The 20,805-nt window shown below is 39.7% G+C and overlaps 1 protein-coding gene across 2 annotated transcripts in view; it reads left to right on the forward strand.

Annotated features, from left to right (window-relative positions):
- The first annotated feature begins 1,110 nt into the window (after window positions 1-1,110).
- Window positions 1,111-20,805, forward strand: part of LOC138750493 (microtubule-actin cross-linking factor 1-like) — a 30,857-nt gene continuing 11,162 nt past the window's right edge. Inside the window, exons 1-6 of one of the 2 annotated variants that reach the window (XM_069912564.1) lie at window positions 1,111-1,347; window positions 10,697-10,906; window positions 15,087-15,315; window positions 15,548-15,864; window positions 16,727-16,894; window positions 19,564-19,687. In XM_069912564.1, the coding sequence (XP_069768665.1) occupies window positions 1,150-1,347; window positions 10,697-10,906; window positions 15,087-15,315; window positions 15,548-15,864; window positions 16,727-16,894; window positions 19,564-19,687 (1,246 nt within the window). In that variant the 5' untranslated portion in view covers window positions 1,111-1,149. Of the gene's footprint in view, window positions 1,348-3,675; window positions 3,816-10,696; window positions 10,907-15,086; window positions 15,316-15,547; window positions 15,865-16,726; window positions 16,895-19,563; window positions 19,688-20,805 lie in introns of those variants that run through there. The other variant, XM_069912565.1, reaches the window with a different exon arrangement.

Raw genomic sequence — 20,805 nt, forward strand, 5'->3', positions numbered from 1 at the left:
CCCTCTGTTCTTCAGTGTTCCCCACGCTTCCCCACTTTTTACAATCTGTACCCCCAGCTCCCTTTGGTTCCCCTCCTTTCTGCAGTGTTTCCCACGATTCCCCACTTTTTCTAACCTGTACCCCCTGCTCCCTTTGGTTCCCCTCTGTTCTGCAGTGTTCCCCACGGTTTTCCACATTTTTTCCAATATGTTCGCCCTGCTCCCTTTCGTTCCCCTCTGTTCTGCAGTGTCTCCCACGTTTCCCCACATTTTCCAATCCGTTCCCGCTGCTGCCTTTGGTTACCCACTGTATTGCAGTGTTCGTCATGGTTCCGCACTTTTTCCAATCTGTTCTCCATGCTCCGTTTAGTTCCCCTCTATTCTGCTGTTTTCCCCAAGGATGCACACTTTTTCGAATCTGTTCACCCTGCTCCCTTTGGTTCCCCTCTGTCCTGCAGTGCTCCCCACGGTTACCCACTTTTTCCAATGCATTCCCCCTGCTCCCATTCATTCCCCTCTGTCCTGCAGTGTTCCCCTCGGTTCTCCACATTTTTTGCAATATGTTCGCCCTGCTCCCTTTCGTTCCCCTCTATTCTGCAGTGTTCCCCAAGGTTGCACACTTTTTCGAATCTGTTCACCCTGCTCCCTTTGATTCCCCTCTGTTCTGCAGTTTTCCCCAAGATTCTCCACTTTTTCCAACCTGTATCCCCTGCTTCCTTTCGTTCTCCTACGTCCTGCAGTGTCCTCCACGTTCCCCACTTTTTCAAATCCGTTCCCCTTGCTCCCTTTGGTTCCCCACTGTTCTGCAGAACTCCCCACGATGCCCTACTTTTTCCAATCTGTTCTCCCTCCTCCGTTTGGTTCTCCTCTATTCTACAGTGTTACCCACGGTTCCCAACTTTTCCGAGCTGTTCCCCCTGTTCCCTTTGGTTCCGCAGTGTTCTGCAGTGTTCGCCACGGTTCTCCACATTTTTTCCAATCTGTTCCCATGCTCCCTTTGATTCCCCTCTGTTCTGCAGTGTTCCCCACGGTTCCCCACTTTTTCAAATCCGTTCCCCCTCCTCCCTTTGGTTTCACACTGTCCTGCAGTATTCTCCACGGTTCCCCACTTTTGTAGCAATTGCTACATCACACGTCACTGGAAACACCTCGCGTGTGACTTGCAGGAGAATGGGCAATGCCTTGTGCTGTCTACGAGTGGCACGAGTGGCTGGGGAAGAGGAGCAGAGTAGGAGATCCCTCACTCCTCGGAAAAGAATGACGTGCAACTGCTGCAAGAAGATCAGAGGCAGGTGGTTTCATTCCCGAGTTGCTGCGGAGGAATCGTCAGACTTCAATGTCGACCGCAGGGAAGAAAACACGCAGCAGGTACTCTCGGTCACGTGTGAAACCTTCTATGAGGCAATGTCGAAATGAACATAAGTTGTACTGTGTGCACAAGGTTCATTACTCACGTAAACATCAGACACTCATCCTAGAAGGAGAGCTTGGTGTTTCGCAGCTAATTATCTCCAATTCAGTGTTAGTAAATCATTTATGCTTTGTCTTATCTTTTTCCAAAGCATCTACAGATTGGGTGCTTCATTTATTCTGAAACTTAAACAAGGTCTTCAACAAGTGAATCCTACTTGGAATTTATACATTCCTACTTAATAAATGGGTCCAGATAGTCTTATTTTTGTAAATTAAAATGAAAAACATTCTCTTTCCTTTCACAGGACAAAGGATCCCCAAGGTTTAAAGTGTAAATGATAAAACTGGAATTACTGGATATTTCAATAAGAACAGAAAAGGCTGGAAACTCCCAGCAAGTCAGGAGGTGACCAACCTGCTGACTATTTCCAACATTTTCTGTTGTTACATTTGAAGTATAATTATTTTTAATATTTCTTCTGGGAACAATTGGCTGTCAAAGGCAGGAATTAAATACTCTTTATTGTTTTGGGGTAGGGAGAGTTTAGTGCTTTTTTTAGGAAGGAATATATGGGTTGGCACAACATCAAGGGCTGAAGAGCCTGTACTATGCTGCAGTGTTCTATGTTCTGTGTTTCTGCCGTGGTGATTTAAGAGTAAATATTAACCAAGGACCCCCAGAAGAATGTGCCCTTTCCTTTGGTTTCTGCCCTGGAATGAGATGAGATGAGAGACTGGAGTCCTGGTTTTGTGGCTGAAATAATCAAAACAAGAGTGTTCTTCGTAAAGATGCACCAAGAATCTGTGGTTTGCCTTTCATCAAATTCAAGTCAGAAACCTCAGCCTTGAGTGTATAGGTGTGAAATCTGAATGTCTCTTGGGATTGACCCTGTGCCATGTGTTCAGTTGCAATGCCTTGGGCCAATCCTGAAAGGTGTTTTGCCTTGCTTTTTCCAGATACTTTTGTTCTGTTCACTGCCATGGTTCACATGACGCAGTGGATTTGAAAATAGTCATTAAGTTTTAACTGTGATTTTTACCTTCAAGACCACATGCTTGTTCTTGGTAAAATGCTTTTATTGAGTTGGAAGGTTGGAACAGTGTGGTGCATTATCAGGATATAAGGTTAATTGGGATAAGAGTGAAATGATGCTTTTGACAAGAATGGATTATGCAAACTGCAGAGATATTGTTACATTTAAGTGGTTGGATAAAATTAAGTATTTCGGGATAAATGTAGATGATAATTATAATCATTTATATGAGTTGAATTATAGACCATTATTACATTAAATTAAATAAGATTTAAATAGGTGGAAAGATTTACCGATAACTTTAATAGGGCGATGTGTTGGCACAGTCTCTCATGGTGTATAACGCCACATGGCGGAGCAGCCATGGGAAGATGGCGCTGTCAAGGTTTTCTCCCTGCCTCAATTCACCTGCCCAGCGCACGCCTGGGGCAGCGATTCTGATATCACAATGCACGAGGTGACTGAGCTTAGGCTGCCCTTAAGCGGGCGCGGGCTGAATTTGAATAAAAACGTCATTAATGGCTTTCAATGTGGTGGCTGAGTCTTTCTTGGTTGTGTCCAGCACGACAGTGTTTTAAAATGAATTTTTTCCCCCGTATTCAGTATTTTTGTCAATCAATTACATGTGGGATTCCTAAAAGGTTTTAAGGATTTCCATGTGCTGGGAAGATCTTTATTATGAAAAGGTAAATAGGCAAGAGTATCTATACAAAAATTGACTTGGAGTTTTATAATTACCACATTTTCAGGATTATTATGAAGCGGCACAATTCAAGTTTATTAATAGAATGGTTGGATCACATGAATCTTTACGTTGGGCTAAAATCCAAATGGCTCAGCTTCATGAACAAAGAATGCAACAGTTTATTTATAAATGGAATGCTCAACTTTTCCAAAATTATCCTTTACCGGTGTTAAAACATTTCATGGAAATATGGTATCGGACCAACGTTGCTATTGGTGCTGAGGGCAAAATTTCGGCTAAAACCCTTTGTATTAAAATAAGCTTTGTATTAAAATAAATCACGTATTCCTGAATATTTGGGAAAAGAAAGGTATTATCTTGGTCGAAGATTGTTATGAAGCTGGAAATTTTGTTTCATATCAGTGATAGAATGAAAAAATGGATCAGGTCCATGCTTAGTAACTTTGTTACTAGATAATTCTGGACACAGTTTGAGATTACCTAGAAGGATGAGATTTGAATGTTTAATTATTGAAGGAGGGGAAATGGGATTGATTACACAAATGTATGCTTTATTACAAAATAAGATGCCTAAGTCGGATATTTATAAAGTGAGAAGTAAAAGGAAGAAGGATCTGTCGGTTTTAATTTCTCAGGATGATTGGATGACATTATGTGAGGACAGTGTGACTAAGCCAGTAAACGTTATATAAAGATTCGTTCATTATAATTTTATTCATCAACTTTACTTAACACCTGAGAAGTTGAAGAGGTATAGATTTATCTCTTTGGATATGTGTTTTCAATGTGGAGAATAGATAGGGTCTTTTTTACATTCAGTATGGTTATGTGATCAGGTGAAACCCTTTCTGAATGGAATTATGGAACTTTTGCAGGGGTTGTTTAAATTTAAGCTTTCATTAGAGCCGTTAGTATTTTTATTGAGACATATGAAGTAAAATGGAGTTTGGAAATGAAATTGGATACATTTCAAATTGCATTTATTCAGTTGGAATTGGCAGTAGCGAGAAAATGTAAAGCTATAACCTGGAAAGATGAAATTGAATTAAGTATTCAGAGATGGCACATGGACTTGCAATCATGTATTCCATTGGAAAAGATAACTTACAATTTACGCCATCCGTCTACCATTTTTGTTAATGTGCGGGTCCCTCTGTGAAGTGTATGGGTCTAAATATGTCATGGTTGATTGGTGACATCAAACCCGACTATGATGGTTTGTTTCTTTAGTTTGAGGTTGTAGAGGATGGGAGGGAGCTAAGAGAGGGGGTGGGAGGGGGGTATATATGGGGGAAATTTTTGTATGTTAATATGATGTATTTTATTGTGGATTTTGAATTTGATTTTAAATAAAGTATACAAAAAGAAGGTTACTTTGTAGACCACATGCTAATAGTTCCTTTCATTGTTGTTCAATAACATCTGATCCTTTCCTGCTTCTAAACTGTATTTCTGTGAAATCTCCACACAGCGGCTTCTCTGTGTATTTCCGGCACTACCTGATCCAATGCAGTAATTGATAAGGTGGTGTCTGCAACCTATCTTAAGGAAGGCTGAGACGACCACAGATCGCTAGTGATTGTTGTTTTCTTTCAAGCAAAGTTGGCTCGGCCAAGGGTTCTTCTCAGATCTCTGAATGTGCAGTGTGACAAGAGTTTTAGAGGTAGCTTGGAATGAATTACTCGAGCAGCTTCCACACACACACATTTGAAAACCCAGAATTTTAGCAGGCTTATTGCATCCTGCTTTTTGCAAAGGAGCAACAAAGTATCCACATACAGCTTGCTTAGGAGAGCATGTGGCGTTAGCAGGCAGAGTTAGAACAGCTTTGCTCTCAGAGAGGGAGGGAGTGAGAGAGAAGGAGGGAGTGAGAGAGAAGGAGTCAGATAAATCTGTTCCAGAGGGACAAGCTGCCAAACTTTGGAAGGCTGCCTGGTCAAAGGAGAAGACTGATGGTCTGAAAGATGACCTGAAAGAAAAAGGATCATCCGGAGAACCCTGAAGGGGACAAGTTTTGTCAGAAAGACTAACTAAGAAGAAATCAGTTGCAGATGCTCTGGAAATGGAATCTCTCTCTCTGAAAACCAGCAAGAGCCCTTCTGAGTGGTAACCATTTGTCTGTTAAACACCAAAGCTTGGTGAACTTTGTTAATGCTAATGTATGAGCACTGTTGCAAGAATTGCCTGCAACCAGTGAGATTGGACTGTGATCCAAAGAACTTTTCTAATCTTCAATACACATTACACTCACCTGCACTTAGTATTTGAGGGCGGATTAAGTGGGTTAGGTAGGTTAAGTAATAAGTTAAAGTTCAATTCTGTTTTCATGTTCAAATAAAATTCTAAACTACTTTTGTTTAAATAACCCTGTGTTGTCGTGCATATCTATTGCTACTGGTTTTTGGGGTCATCTGGACTCCGTAACATTTTATGGGGGCTCATCCTTTAGGATTTGAACATTGCAGTTTCATGATTTATTAGTTGATTGGGTTGTTTTTGCAGGCTATTTTTACAAGCTAACAGAAAGCTTGTGTCTGGAAAAACTGCAGCAATGGATGTTGATACATTTTTGTTACAACCATCACCTGCAGAACTGCAGAAGGTGAGAAAGTAGGAACTGATGGCTATTTCTGAGGCATTGAAAATTGTTGAAATTAAACATTGGATGAGAAAAGTACAAACGTAGAGGATTATAATAGTGAAATATTACATGTGAAGGAAAATTTGTTGAGGAAGACTCACAAAAGGACATTCCAGAATAATAGGCATTTTCAGAGAGCTCATGTGGACCAGATTAATAAACCTGTTCATAAGGTTAGGATGGAGCAGGATAGTAGGGCTGAAAAAAGTCTGGAGAAAATGTTCAGAAAAAAGATGAAGGAAAGGTAGGAAAGGACAGAACTTCTGTATTTATATGCAATTTGTGTAAGAAAGCAGGTCATGTGACTGTGAATTGTCTAGTCTTGAAACAGAAAAGGTAAAAACAGGTTTAACCAGAACCATGTATACAGAATCAGAGGAATTTAAGGAGAGCAGAGGTGCATAACCTGATCAGTAGGTCATGGATGTTTTCAAGCCTTTTGTGTCAGAGGGCTTTGTCTTAATAAAGGAGGGAGAACCACAGGTTCCAGTTAACATTCTTAGAGATACTGAGGCTGCTCAGTCATTGTTGTTAGAAACCGTTTTAACTGTGGATCAAAGGACAGACACAGAGGAGACAACTTTGATTAAAGGTGTTGGAGATGAGGTAGGGTCAATATTGCTTCACAAGGTTGTGCTAAATTCAGAATTAGTCAAAGGAACTGTTGTAGTAGGAGTTACCCATGCAAGGTGTCTCGTTTTTGCTGGGGAATGATTTGTCAGAGAATAAAGTTGGGTCAGTTTTAAGATTGACAAATTGGCCTAGTAAGGATGTGGTTAGAGAGGATGGTGAGATATATCCTGCATGTGCGGTAACTAGGTCTGTGACTAAGAAAATGATGACAGCTGAAGATGATCCAGTTGGGGGAGTCACGTGATGGAGTAGTGGCCGGTCAGGGAATTCCAGCCCTCTCCGGAAAAGTTTAAAAAAAACGCACAAAACACAAAGGTACAAGATTAAAATTTAAAACAAAGTAAAAATAAAGGTGAGAAGAAAATGGCAGCGAAGAGAGAAAAGTCAAAAACAACGGGAAGAAGAGAAGAAGAAAGAACGTCGGAAGAAGAAGGTGAAGGCCTTACCTGTCCGAGGAGGCCCGCCGCGGAGAGAGAAGCCCGCTCCCTCAGGTCAGTGGAAGTCCCGGGCTCGGGACTACAAAAATGGCTCGCAGAGCCGAGTAAAAGTGCGCAACTGCGCAAGAAAAAAAACACACTGACGGGAGGGGGAAACAGCTGCGGAGTCGATCTCCACAGCTGAGAGAGACACCTGCAGCACAGCAGCTGGTGCAGAACAGAGACAATAACGACAACAAGAAAGAAGAAGGTAAAAAGAAAAGAAGGAAACAACAGATGGTCAATCCAGAAGAAGAAGAACAGAAAGAAGTGGAAGAAGAAGAGAAAGGCAAGACAATGGATGTATCTTTTTTCAAAGAATATATGGAATCAGTGAAAGAATGGCAATTACAAGAATTTAATGAGATAAAAAGAAGAATTAAGAATGCAGAAGAAAAAATGAATAAAATAGAAATGGTCATATCAGAGATAGGAAAAAGAGTGGAGAATGTGGAAGAACGAGAAATAATCGTAGAAATGGAAGTAGAGGACAAAAGAGAAATTAGAAGAATCTAATAAAAAAGTTAAAGAGGCACATGAGCTGTAAACTCAGAAGACAGATATAATGGAAAACTACATTAGAAGAAATAATATAAAGATTGTGGGCCTTAAGGAAGATGAAGAAGGCAAGAATATGAGAGAATTTATAAAAGATTGGATCCCCAGGGTCCTAGGAAGACCAGAATTACAGGAAATGGAAATAGAGAGGGCACATAGAACATTAGCCCCGAAACCACAACCGCAGCAAAAACCAAGATCCATTTTAGTAAAATTTTTAAGATATACAAGAGAAAATATATTGGAGAAAGCAATGAAGAAAATAAGAGAAGACAAAAAGCCACTGGAATACAAAGGTCAAAAATTTTTTTTCTATCCAGACATAAGTTTTGATCTCCTGAAGAAGAGGAAGGAGTTCAATACAGCAAAAACGATCTTATGGAAAAAAGGATATAAATTTATGTTAAAGTACCCAGCGGTACTTAAAATAGTTATTCCAGGGCAACAAAACAGACTATTCTCTGATCCAGAGGAAGCACGAAAATTTGCAGAACAACTACAAAACAAGCAGAGAGATGAAGACATGTAATGAGAGTAAAAATGACCACGAACTATATGTATGTGTGTATATGGGTATATGTATGTATATATTATATATATATATAGTAATATATATTTAATATATATATATATATATATATATGTAGATGTGTATGTATGCGTGTGTATACATGAATGTATACGTATTTAGAGGAAAATATATAGAGTATAGATAAGAATTAATAAGGGAATGAAAGGGAATAGAGGGAATAAGGAGGGAATTAAAAGAGTGACCTTTGTTACATATGAAAATTGAAATCTTTTCCGGGGGGGCTGGTTGGGGATAAGTTACGGTCACTGCAAAATCAGTTGACATTTGCGAGTGAATTCGCAAATCCAAATGGAGAGGGGAGATGTGTTTCCCAACAAGAGATAAAGGGCAACTCAGGAGGGGGAGGGGAGAATGGGGTTAAAGAAGTTTTAAATAGGAGAATAAGGAAAATGTTTGATGTTTTAGAAATGTTGTCTTATAAAGTGTTCAAAACAAGAAAACAGAAATGGATAAGAAGGAAAGGTGATGATGGAGAAACGGAAAGGGAAGATAAACAAAGTTTGAAATGGCTACGTTGAACTATATGACTTTAAATATTAACGGAATACATAACCAAATCAAAAGGAAGAAACTGCTAAATTTACTGAAAAAAGAAAAAATTGATATAACATTTGTGCAAGAAACACATTTAACTGAATTGGAGCACAAGAAATTAAAGAGAGATTGGGTAGGACATGTAACAGCAGCGTCGTATAATTCAAAAGCAAGAGGAGTAGCTATATTAATCAGTAAAAATGTACCAATTAAAATAGAAGAGGAAATAATAGATCCAGCAGGGAGATATGTAATGATAAAATGTCAGATATATTTGGAGTTTTGGTATCTATTCACCTAACGAAGAAGATCAAAAGTTTATGCAAGATATTTTTTTGAAGATAGCAGATACGCAAGGGAACATATTAATAGGAGGGAATTTCAACCTTAATTTGGATTCAAATATGGATAAAACTGGGAAAAAAATTAACAGAAAGAACAAAGTAACCAAATTTATAATTAAATCGATGCAAGAAATGCAACTTTTGGATATATGGAGGAAACAACACCCAAAGGAAAAGGAATATTCATATTATTCGGGTAGACATAAAACATACTCAAGAATAGACCTATTTCTGTTATCAGCTCGTATGCAAGATAGAGTAAGAAAAACAGAATATAAAGCTAGAATATTATCGGACCATTCACCCTTGATATTGACAACAGAGTTAGAGGACATCCGTCCAAGAATGTATAGATGGAAATTAAACTCCATGCTACTTAAAAAGCAGGATTTTAGAGAATTCATTGAAAGACAAATTAAAATGTACTTTGAAATAAATACGGAATCAGTGAAAGATAAGTTTATACTATGGGATGCAATGAAAGCGTTCATTAGAGGGCAAATAATAAGTTATGTAACCAAGATGAAGAAGGACTATAATCAGGAAACAGAGCAGTTGGAAAGGGAAATAGTAAATATAGAAAAAGAATTAGCAATGAAGGAAGATACAACTAAAAGAAGAGAATTGGCAGATCAAAAAATAAAATATGAAACACTACAAACATATAAGGTGGAGAAGAATATAATGAAGACAAAAGAGAAATATTATGAACTAAGGGAAAAAACGCACAAAATTCTAGCATAGCAGCTTAAGACAGAACAAGCTAAGAAAATGGTATTGGCATCAAGGAAAAAAGACAAACAAATCACATATAATCCAACGGAGATCAATGAAAACTTTAGAGAATTCTATGAACAATTATACCAAACTAAAAACGAAGGGAAAGAAGGCAAAATAGATGAATTTTTAACTAAAATTGAACTACCAAAATCACAAATAGAGGAATAAAATAAATTAACAGAACCATTTGAAATAGTAGAAATACAAGAGATAATAAAAAAAAACTACCAAATAATAAAACACCAGGAGAGGATGAATTCCCAATAGAATTCTATAAAACATTTAAAGATTTATTAATTCCTCCCCTCCTGGAAGTAATCAACCAGATTGACAAAACACAAAGCTTACCAGATTCATGTAAAACAGCAATAATTACAGTAATACCAAAGGCAGGGAAAGATCCACTCGCACCAGCATCATATAGACCAATATCATTACTTAACACAGATTATAAGATAATAGCTAAACTATTAGCAAACAGATTAGCAGAATATGTACCTAAAATGGTAAATCTAGACCAAACTGGATTTATTAAAAAAAGACGCACAACAGACAATACTTGTAAATTTATTAACTTAATTCATGCAGTAGAAGGGAGTAAAGCGCCAACAGTAGCAGTTGCTTTAGACGCAGAGAAGGCCTTTGAAATGAAAGGGGAGGGATTAGACGAAGGGGCCCGAGAAATGAAGGCAGTGTTAGGGAGACATGAGCAGGGAAATGATGAAGCGGAATTCCGTCGATGCCCGTGTGTGTGTATAGGAGGCTGGTCTTTAGTATTTTCCATCCTTTTCGTATTGATCCAAGACTGGGCAAGACCACGTGTTGCCCATGTGCATATTCCGATGAAATGGTGTGGAATGGCCCCTGTTTATAAACAGGCATCTTCCACTCAAGTGGTTTCACATCCTCCTCAATCCCAAGGTTTTGCAAATAGATGAGGGAATATGGAATTGCTGCCAGGAAAGTACAACACGTCTTCAAACTAACAGGATTTTGCAATTTGTAGGAAACAACAGAAGGTCACCTACAAAAACATAAGAAGACAGTAGGTGATCTTCTGAAATGGTTGGCAGTCGAGGGTCACTATGGAGTTCATATCACCGAAGACGAATTCTACGCATTAGGTGATGGTTTCCAGATGGAGGAAGAGGACGATGCGATGGGGTCATTTGCTGAGATGGGCGAAAGACTGAATGACCACCAGCAAGGCCTGAAGGTATGAACACTTCCAGGTGTTTTGGATAAGTGTATATTCGAACAATTGTAAAAATATTTTGGATTGGACTTTTCATCAGAACCTCTGATCAGTACAGATTTGATGAAAGGCGACTGACTAAATTTCACTTAAATAATGACTAACACAATTTCCAAATAATGTTGAATTGAATTTTGACGATCTTCTCCCAATCCTATTCAAAGATCTAGCAGATCCTCTTTCTAACTCAGTCCTACTTTCTGTTCTTTGCTCTGGCCCAGTCACGCAAGTGATGAGAGATGACGGGAATATGATTAACTCACTAGTGAAGGGGCAGTGATTGACGATGGTCACAGAGGCCCTTCACTAACAATCTCACCATGGCAGCTTCTTAACAAAAACTCTTCACCTCAGTAATGCTGTATTCTCAGATAATGTGGATCTTGATGTTGTAAAGGGAAGAACCTCCTCCCCTATTTTGATAACTCCAGCACCCACTCATGTGATTAACTCTTTATAACCCATTGAATGGGCCATGCAAGCTATTCACAACCAAAAAGGGTTGAGGAAGCATACACCACCGGAATGAATTCTGGCGTAGCAACGTCACTGTTCGTCCACTCAACCAGGCCAGATCCTTGTGCAGATCTAGGGAATGGTTTGGAAAAGAGAGTGAGTAAGGCTACACCCCCTCACTACCACAATTTTCCTGTTGTTGAGGCAACTGTTGGTGACAGCAGGAGCAGAAAGATTCATCCCATGTTTCTCCAGGGGCTCCCTCAATTCTGATGTGTGGTAGCACCATTGTGCTAAATGGGATAGATGCAGAATAAATTGACAGCTGGAATCACAGTGGCCAAAAGGTACGATGGGCCTTTAACATTTGCAGCAGGAAAGTGTTACTTACCATCGTTAGTTCTCCCATTACAACCAAGACAAGTCATCACCATGGTTTAATAGGGAATGCAGATGCACATGAGGTGCCAGACTGATAATCTTACAACACTGGACAGTGGGCAGGCAATGCAGAAAAAAAAATAACATTCCAAAGACAGAATTAACCGCTGATGAAATTTGAGCTCTGTCGTCCTTCCGGCTGGGTCATGAACAGTAAACAGGAAAAGAGGGACCAAGGGTCTCCTCATTCTCAGTGGTGGTAGGCCTCAGCTTCTGAATAACAATGTTGGGGTTAAGACACTTTCTAGCATGTTCCATCAGGTTCTTCCGACACCATCACAGAAATCACTTTCACCCTATTTGATTTACTTAGGAACACCAAGTGCAGCAGACAAATAGGACCAGACTCCATCACATTCGAAGTACTGGAGAAGTTCAGTCTAGATTTTTTTGCACCTCTTGTCACAGTTGATCCACTGACATCCTTCTGACAAAGTGGCAAATTCTTCAGGTATCTGGTCCATCTACCAAAAGCAGGACAAAGCCATACTTTATTTAATCAGCTGCCCGATGGAAAGTGTGTCGCACACACTGTGACATAAAGTGGCATTGTTCACCAATAACCTGCATAATGGTACTTCAATTGGGTTTTGTCACATGACTCCAGGTCTCCTTCTCACTGTGGTCCTAACATGGACCAGCCACTTTGAGTACTGTGATAACTAAAACAGATCAGAGGCTACCTGTCAAGCAGTAGGTGGCGAACCTTTGCTCCGCACTTGACTGGATGAGCACAATTCCCAAAGGGCCCAAGGACCTCAACAGCAGAGCAAAGCAGTTGGCTTGATTAGCCCTCCATTCATTCTCTCCACTGAGGTAGTCCTGTATTCTATCAACGGAGTGAACGACATCTACTCGACTCCAAGAATATGTCCAAAGAGGAGCCTTCTGACATGGAGAGGGACGTGCATTAGGTCCGTAGGAACATTACTACCTGCTGATTCCCCTCCACACTCCTCTCCCTTCTAACTGGGAAAGATATTGCCGTTCGTTCAGTTTGGGCCCTGGCAGGGACACCTGCATCTTGAAGCACTAATGTGAAAATGATAATTACCCAGAATGTTTTCACTAAAATGGGGATAGATTTTCACGTTTGTCATTCCTTAATATGCAGTGCTCAAGTCAGATTTTCATCGTTAAAAAAGAGCAAAGATCTTTAAACATTTACCAATTGATGTTATCTTCTTTTCGTAAAGCAATGCTTAACATGTATGCAAATTATTGCCCTGTGTGTGCTTGACAGCCTGGTTTGTTTTGGAATAAGGCGACTTGAATAAAGTCTTGAAAAGTCCAAAGGATGTTGAACAAAATGGTAAAGATCAATACAATAAAGTCACCGTTATGTCTCTGTGTGGGAGGCTTCTTAAATAGCAGAAGTAAAATCTCTTCTGCTATTTGAATCTTGCATCTTCTTAGAGATGCAAGATTCAAATAGCAGAAGAGATTTTACTTATTGATGCCTTCCACCATGCCAGGAAATGTTCATACTCACATAGACATGCACCCCACATTGGTGCACGACATTTACGACAGTGAGAAGGGTGTGTTATCTCGTCAGGATCATGTGAACTCTTTTGTAACTTCCTAGGAATACACCCTTCTCACTGTGGTAACCGTCGTGCACTACTGGGGGGCACCTATACATGAGTATGAGTGTGAACAGTTTCCTGAGATGGTGGAAGGCATCAGTAAGTAAACTCCCTTCTGTTATTTGAATCTTGCATCTTTAAGTTATTTAAGAATCCTCCCAGGTAACACGGAGACAGAACATGTTGGCAGTGGTCGGTCTAAGAGAACAAGAATAAAACTATAAAATTGATTGGAAGTGACTGAAATCTGAAGGGGAAGAAGAGAAAAAGTACACCTGGAAATGAATGGCTGGTGCAACAGCAGTTCACCCAGTGATGGACGGGAGGCTGAAGACATTGTTGAATCGTTGAAAACGTTTCAGCCGATGTACAATTTAGCAGTGAAAAGCTATTTTAAAAATGCAACAGCGAGGAGAAGGTTAGTTCTATACATGTCTGGACAGGGGAGCCAGGCCGTGACTTATTTAATAGCTGAGAGCTTACGGGGTGGAGAAAAATGATCCAGAGCAGATATTTGCAAAGGTTGTTTCTCACCTTGAACTCAGCTCTAATCCTAGACTTGAATGCAATGAATTTCAAGGTTTTGTGTAAGAGACTGATGAGACTGTTACTAACTTCCTTACTACACCAAAAATTAATGCTGCAAAATGCAGATGGAAGGATATAGAGGAAAGATTAGCTGATCCACTAATATGCCCATCCTGAATGCAAAAGTCTCTTATAGGGAAGGATAGCTTGAAACTGGCCAAAGATATAGAAACAGGCAGAGTCTTCGAATCCACGAGGACACAAATGAAATCCCTATCAATGCAGACCTACCCACAGCAAAGAGAAGGAAGGGTTGATGCTATAAAAAATACAATCAGAAAAGTGCCACCCCCAGGACCTGTAGGAAGGGCAGCAGACAACACCCCTCCGTGACCAAAATGATTGTCCCGCATATGGTTCTGAATGTGGAGCCTACGGCATAGCAAACCACTGGGCGAAGATGTGCAAGTCTGGGGTGAAGGAAACAGTGATACCAGTGAAGAAAAAAAGACAAGAAGATCCACCATCTCTTGAAACTGTTCACACACTCATATACATAGACACCCACCCCACAGTGGTGCACGACAGTTACTACAGTCAGAAGCAGTTACAAACTAGTTCACATTCTCCTGACTAGATCACAGTCAACTCTAGTTAGATTTCACGTGTTCTCTTTTACATCATGAAACAATATTAAATCCCTGAATAGAAAGATAAGGATGAGATCATTCAAATGACAAAAGTTTAATGTGCTTAAGTTTAAAGTAAGTCTGTTTGATGGGGAAGGGACTGTGTACAAATACTGAAGGAGAGGATTTATTTTCTTGTCAGTCAAATTAAATATGGAATATATTCTATTCCATCTCAGCAGGATTCATCCTTTGACACAAGCAAAGAATTGTAGATCAAGGTAGTTGATTAAACCTCCGAAAGGATAAAACCGTTTAGGTTTCTAGACTTGAAATACGTTTCCTGTGTGTATTTAAGGGTGTTTTGGTACCCTGATTTTTAATAAATTGGGAAACCTGAATATTTTATTTCAATTGCAAATGCAATAAATAGAAATCTTACCTCCCCCAACACAACTTGGAGCAATAAAAATGAACCTAGGATTGTTTCTTTTCTAGGAACATCGCCAAAAGTTGTCCCGGAAAGAGCAAGAGTTGGTTTTGGCCACAGAGGCAGCTCAGACTTTCCTGGAACAAAATGTCCAGGACCCTTTGCGAGACGAGGAAGTTGCACTGCAGGAGAACTTGAATGTCTTGATGGAGGAGTACGAATCCGCTTTATCAAGTGCAGATTCTCAATTAAATGTGATTGAGGATCTGCATCTAGAATTGCAGAAGTTCCGAAAAGGTGAGGGAAAGTATTCATTTATTTTCCAGATTACTATAAAATACTATTTACTGAGAGTTGAAAAGAATTCTAAGTAAGACAACAGAAAGCTACATGTGGTTTGGAATAACCCCAACTTGTAATTATTACAGGATCCTGTCAATGTGTCAAAGTCTAGATAATCTGGTATTTTTTGACCATTCTGAATGCTTTAAAACATTTAAATATTTGACCATTATATTCCTTTAAACAGATCACGATGAATTTGAAACATTCATGATTCATTTGGAGAAGGAACTAACAAAGATTAAAGCTGGGGAATTTGACTCCACGTCATTGACATTCAAACTTAAGAAGCAGCAATTCCTCTTCAAAGATCTTCAATTTCACAAAGGGGATCTAAGACACCTCAGACGATCTTGGAAAAGTGTCTTTGATGCTGCCTTTCACTTTGAAATCAGGAATGCAATTGAAAGCTACAAGATCCAAATTGATCCTGATGCCATAAGCCAACATGTGGAGGAGACGGTTGAGAGCGCCGATGCTCGCTTCAACACACTTCGATCAGAAGTATGACATATCTTCATTTTTTTTTAGATTAATAGCATTTAAACTCCAATTTTACTTAAGATCAGTAACTTGAGAGCATTTTGATAGACTGAGCAACTTGTGTAAGTTTTAGTCTTAGAAGGGTGGCTCTGGAAAAGGTTTGCGGCTGTTATTAATAATACCCATGAAGAACAGGAACAATGATCAAATCTTTCCAGTATTGTGGAGCTCTCTTGGTGGCCGAACTCACTCAAGTTGGACGGAGACCATTGCAGAAAATAAGTCGTGATCTCATTTCCTTTTAATAAAATCAAATGTCGAACAGATCATAACTGGTGAAGATTTTCCAGACTGGCCTCCCACGTGTATTTGTCACTGAACAAGGTGTAATGTGTCCAATCCACAAAGGTCACATCGCTGGTTCAATATTCCTAAACTCAACGGTGAGGCTTGAATGGCATAACAGAAATGCAGCGTGTTCGGCTGGAACAAGCCCAGCCCCAAAAAAAATTCTGTCTAATCTTCACTGACACACTAAATTTGTGAAGGTTTTCAATGCTTCTGATATATTCCTGACAATCAGTTTATTTTGAAAGCAAACTCAAAATATTAATTAAAAGAATTATTGACATAATAAGAAAATGGAACAGTACGGCAGGGTAACAGGCATTTCACCTTTGGTGAGAAGTGAACATTGCCTTTTTGTCTGTGACCCTCAAAAAACTTGATGCAGGGAACAAAAAAATGATAGTTGGCATAAGTAATGGACCAGTAATGTATCGCTTGACCCATTTTGGATCGATTGGACACTCGATATTTGATAGCATCACAAAATCGTACATTTTAAAAATCCACATACTCATTCATTTCTTTCACTCTATAGTGCATTGGACTTGGATCCCGTCTTGGCAAAAAGTTGTTTGAACAATGGCAAGAGAAGGCAGATGAGCTGCGTTTGTGGCTAGAGAGAATTGAAACAGAAAGACGAATGGTTCAGCTGGAGGCCATCTCTAATCCAGAAATCTTGCAGCAAGAACTTGAAAATATCATGGTAAATTAAAGTTGTTATTTCATAAATCACTGTGTAATGTTGCTTATTCTAATTTACGAGTAGAATAATGAATGCTTTGAAATAATGTTAATGTGCACATCCAATAACAGTGGTGAAGGCCACATGGGAGGTTGTAAGTTTGGCACCTGAAATAGGAAGTTGAGCTCCATTCATTCCACCTTGATCAGGTTTTAATGGGAGCCTGATGAAGATCCAACAGCCAATTTGCTTCCAGATGGTGGGGGCAAGATTGGAAACTGTAACAAAGAAGCCAAACAGTTCTGCTCTCATTGTGTGTCTATTTTCAGTATGGGTTTCCTCAGACCTTATCCATGTTTAATGGGGGCCTGGTGACTAAGGGAATGGTGGCAGAATTTTGGACGACCTCCAAGATTATAACAGCAGAGCAAAAAATCTCAGCAAATCATTAATGGAATCATCAGGTGCAGAGACGATAACTCCATAGATGGGGGTTTCAGGAACAGGTGAAGGGAGGTGGGAGGCAAGTGGTGACTTGGAGCACATTTGGAGGTAAGATTTGTTTGCAAAGTGGCAGAGATTGATTTATTTCAAAGAAGTATTCGAACCATAGAACCTTACAATATTACAGAACAGAAACAGGCCCCTTTGGCCCTTCTTGTCTGTTCCGAACCCTTTTTCTGCCGAGGCCCTCTGACACACCCAGTCCATAGCCCTCCATACCTCTCCCATCCATGTACCAGTCCAAATTCTTTTCAAATTAAAAATTGAGCCCACAGTTACCACTTCAACGGACATCTTGTTCCACTCTCCCACCTCTTCACTGTGTGAAGACGTTCTCCCTCACCTTCCCCCTACATTTATCCCCTTCACCCTTATCCTATGTCCTCTGGTTTGTATTTCACCTGCTCTCAGTGGAACAAGCCTACCTATATTTACTCTGTCCTCCATATCGTTTTAAATATCTCTCTCAAATCTTCCCTCATTCTACACTCCAGGGAATAAAATCATAACCTGTTTAACCTTTTCCTACAACTCTACTCCTGAAGTCCAGGCTACATCCAAGTCAATCTCTGCACAATTGCCATCCTTCCTGCAGTTAGGTGATCAAAACTGCACACAATAATCCAAATTGGGTCTCACCAATGTCAATTATACTTTATACTTTGATTTATCAAGGTCAATGTGCAAAAAGTTCTCTTTTCAACCCTATCCACATGTGACACCATTTTCAGAGAATGAGGTATCTGTATTCCCAGATCCCTCTGTTCTATCGTACTCCTCACTGCCCTACTGGACAGTGCCCTTTCTTGGCTTGTCCTTCAAAATGCAACACCTCACACTCATCTGCATTAAATTCTATCTTCCATTTTTCAGCCCATGTTTCCAACAGGTCCAGATCCCTCTGCAAGCTTTGAAAATCTTCTTTGCTGTCCACAACACCTCCTATCCTAGTGTCACCTGCAAACTTGCTGATCCAATTTACCGCATTATCAACCAGATAGCCTTGCTATCTTCATTGAGGATAACTTCACTGAGGTTTTTTCTTGCATTTTCTATACTCTTCAAGCACCTCATTTGCTCTGTGATGTCTATACCTGCTGCACACCTCTCTACTTCCAAATGATTCCTAAGCCTGTTAATCTTGACAGGAACATGCAAAGTCTGTACTTTCCAAATTTCACCTTTGTAGGTCTTCCACTGACCCCGCACATACATTTCCAGGTCAACACCTTCTCAATCCTTTCTCATTTCCTCAAAATTGGCCTTTCTGCAATTTAGAACCTCAACCCGAGTCCCAGACCTATCCTTCTCCATCATTAACTAAACTAATGGCATCATGTTGACTGGAGTTGATGTTTGAGGAATTGGAATTTGAATCAGAAAGACAAATCACTAGTTCCAGTTTTGCTTTTCTGAAGTGGAGGGCTTTTCTGCTCATGCAGTCAGAGAAAAGTCGGACCATTTATTGCAGTAAATGGCCTGGGATTGATGGTCATGGAGAAAAGCTGTGGTCCATTAAGTGCTCGTGGGAATAGCAGTTGTAAACGGGTCAGATTGCTGAGGGAGAACACATATTTACTTTTGAAGGATGATGGATTGAGGAGAGGGGTCATCCGGAGTAAAAGTAGACGGACGGGCCGAAAAACGATAATGCAGAATAACCCTCTGCAGCCAAATCTATGTCCATTAGTGGTGAAAAGCCAAATGAGTTCTTCAGCATTATTTTATCAATGCTGATGTAAATCTAAGCATCAGAACATTTTTAAATATTTTCTTGTGACCTTGATGGTTTGCAAGGGGACTTCAGGGCCGGTCAAGAGATGTAGACAAGATAAAGATGATGAGCTCAACAGCATCAGAAAATGCTCAAACATCAGGCGTATTAAATACCTCGAAGTATTAATGAGTAATGAGTAATGATCAATAGAAAGTTTGATCTGGTTGTTTGAGAAAATTCCAATATCCTGTGGTTATTGGGTCCTTGAAAATGTTTGCCTCCTCACCCCAAAGCAGGCCAGAGAGTTGTTGGTATTTATGATAATTTATAGAATCGTCTTCACAGGCTGTTTATCTCCTTGACCCAAAGACAATATCGAAATTAACCAAAGTATCGGCAAATCTAAGATATACAGAAAGAAATATTAATTTTATTGTGAATGAGTCATTGTGTCATTTTGAAATCACAGGTCCTTCAGGGAGAAATTTCTGAACATGAAGATGGTGTCGAAAAGTTACAGGAGGCAGCAAAGTGCCTGCTGTCCTTGAGCATTGACGTTGTTCCAAATGTACTCCAGCTTCGAAAGACCACAGGTACCATTTCAACATTTGCTCCTTAGATCAAAAAATGGTTCTCTAAACAAATACAAGTGATGCTTCCAGCTGGAAAATTAGACATTTTCAAAATGTGCAAATTACCAGTGGGGACCCACCAACCTCTTTGAACTATTCTAAAATATTTCTTGCAATTGATTGGATTTCAAATGTTGAATCATCTTTACCTAGCACGTCATAAATAGGCTATCATTTCATAAACAGCTCTGAAAATGACCATTAACTAAAGAACTGTGCACACTTCAATAAATGTTTGAATAAAATGCAGTATTTAAGAAAGTTCAATAGAACTTTCTCCAGTGAATTGTGGTCAGTGATTCAGACTCGTAGGCCAGAATCACAATAGTATTGCAAAATGTGTGTTTATTGAATGAAATTTCTGCTCGAGTGGTGCATCTTAGAAGTGTTGGGTCTTATAAAATTGTTGCATTGAAGGTACTGAATTAAGAACCATACTTGGAGCATTGGTAATGAAAATGGCGGCAAATGGGAATTCTTGCAGTGAATTCGTTGAAAGTGATGCTCTGCGATTATTTAATAAAGCAGCCAGGCTCCAGTCATGCATACTTGTCCGTGGCTCATCAATTGAAGAGGAGATTGAATGATTGGAAACCAGACAACTTCCAATCATAGAAACAAGACTGGAAATAGGAAACAAATGTTAAAATATGCCAGCAAGGCAGTGAAGTCACGAGCTCCATCGAAATGTTAATGTTGCTTTTCTTTTTTCCAGATGCTCTATCAGCTCATTTATTTTTATACATTTTTGTTTTCTTTCCTAAATCTCAGAAATTCTATATTTTCTGAAGAGTGTGTTTGTCTTGTTGATCAGTTATTAATAGAAATAGAGGGTATGTAGAAATGGTAGAAGGTTAAGCAGCGGCCATTTACCAAGTAGGAACATCTGGCAAACATGCAGCCAAGGAAGTGTTTAGGGCTGTGATGGCTCAAAGACCCCCAATGAGAGGGGATTTCTCGTGCTGTGCTGGGAGGGCACTGAAGATCCATGCATCTGAGCACCCGAAGGGCGGGATACAGTTCTGGTGAGAACGGTTGCAGCTGCTCTCAGAGTCTTCTCTATTCAGCTTTGATTGTTG

Source organism: Narcine bancroftii, unplaced genomic scaffold, assembly GCF_036971445.1.
Source record: "Narcine bancroftii isolate sNarBan1 unplaced genomic scaffold, sNarBan1.hap1 Scaffold_154, whole genome shotgun sequence".
NCBI lineage: Eukaryota > Metazoa > Chordata > Chondrichthyes > Torpediniformes > Narcinidae > Narcine > Narcine bancroftii.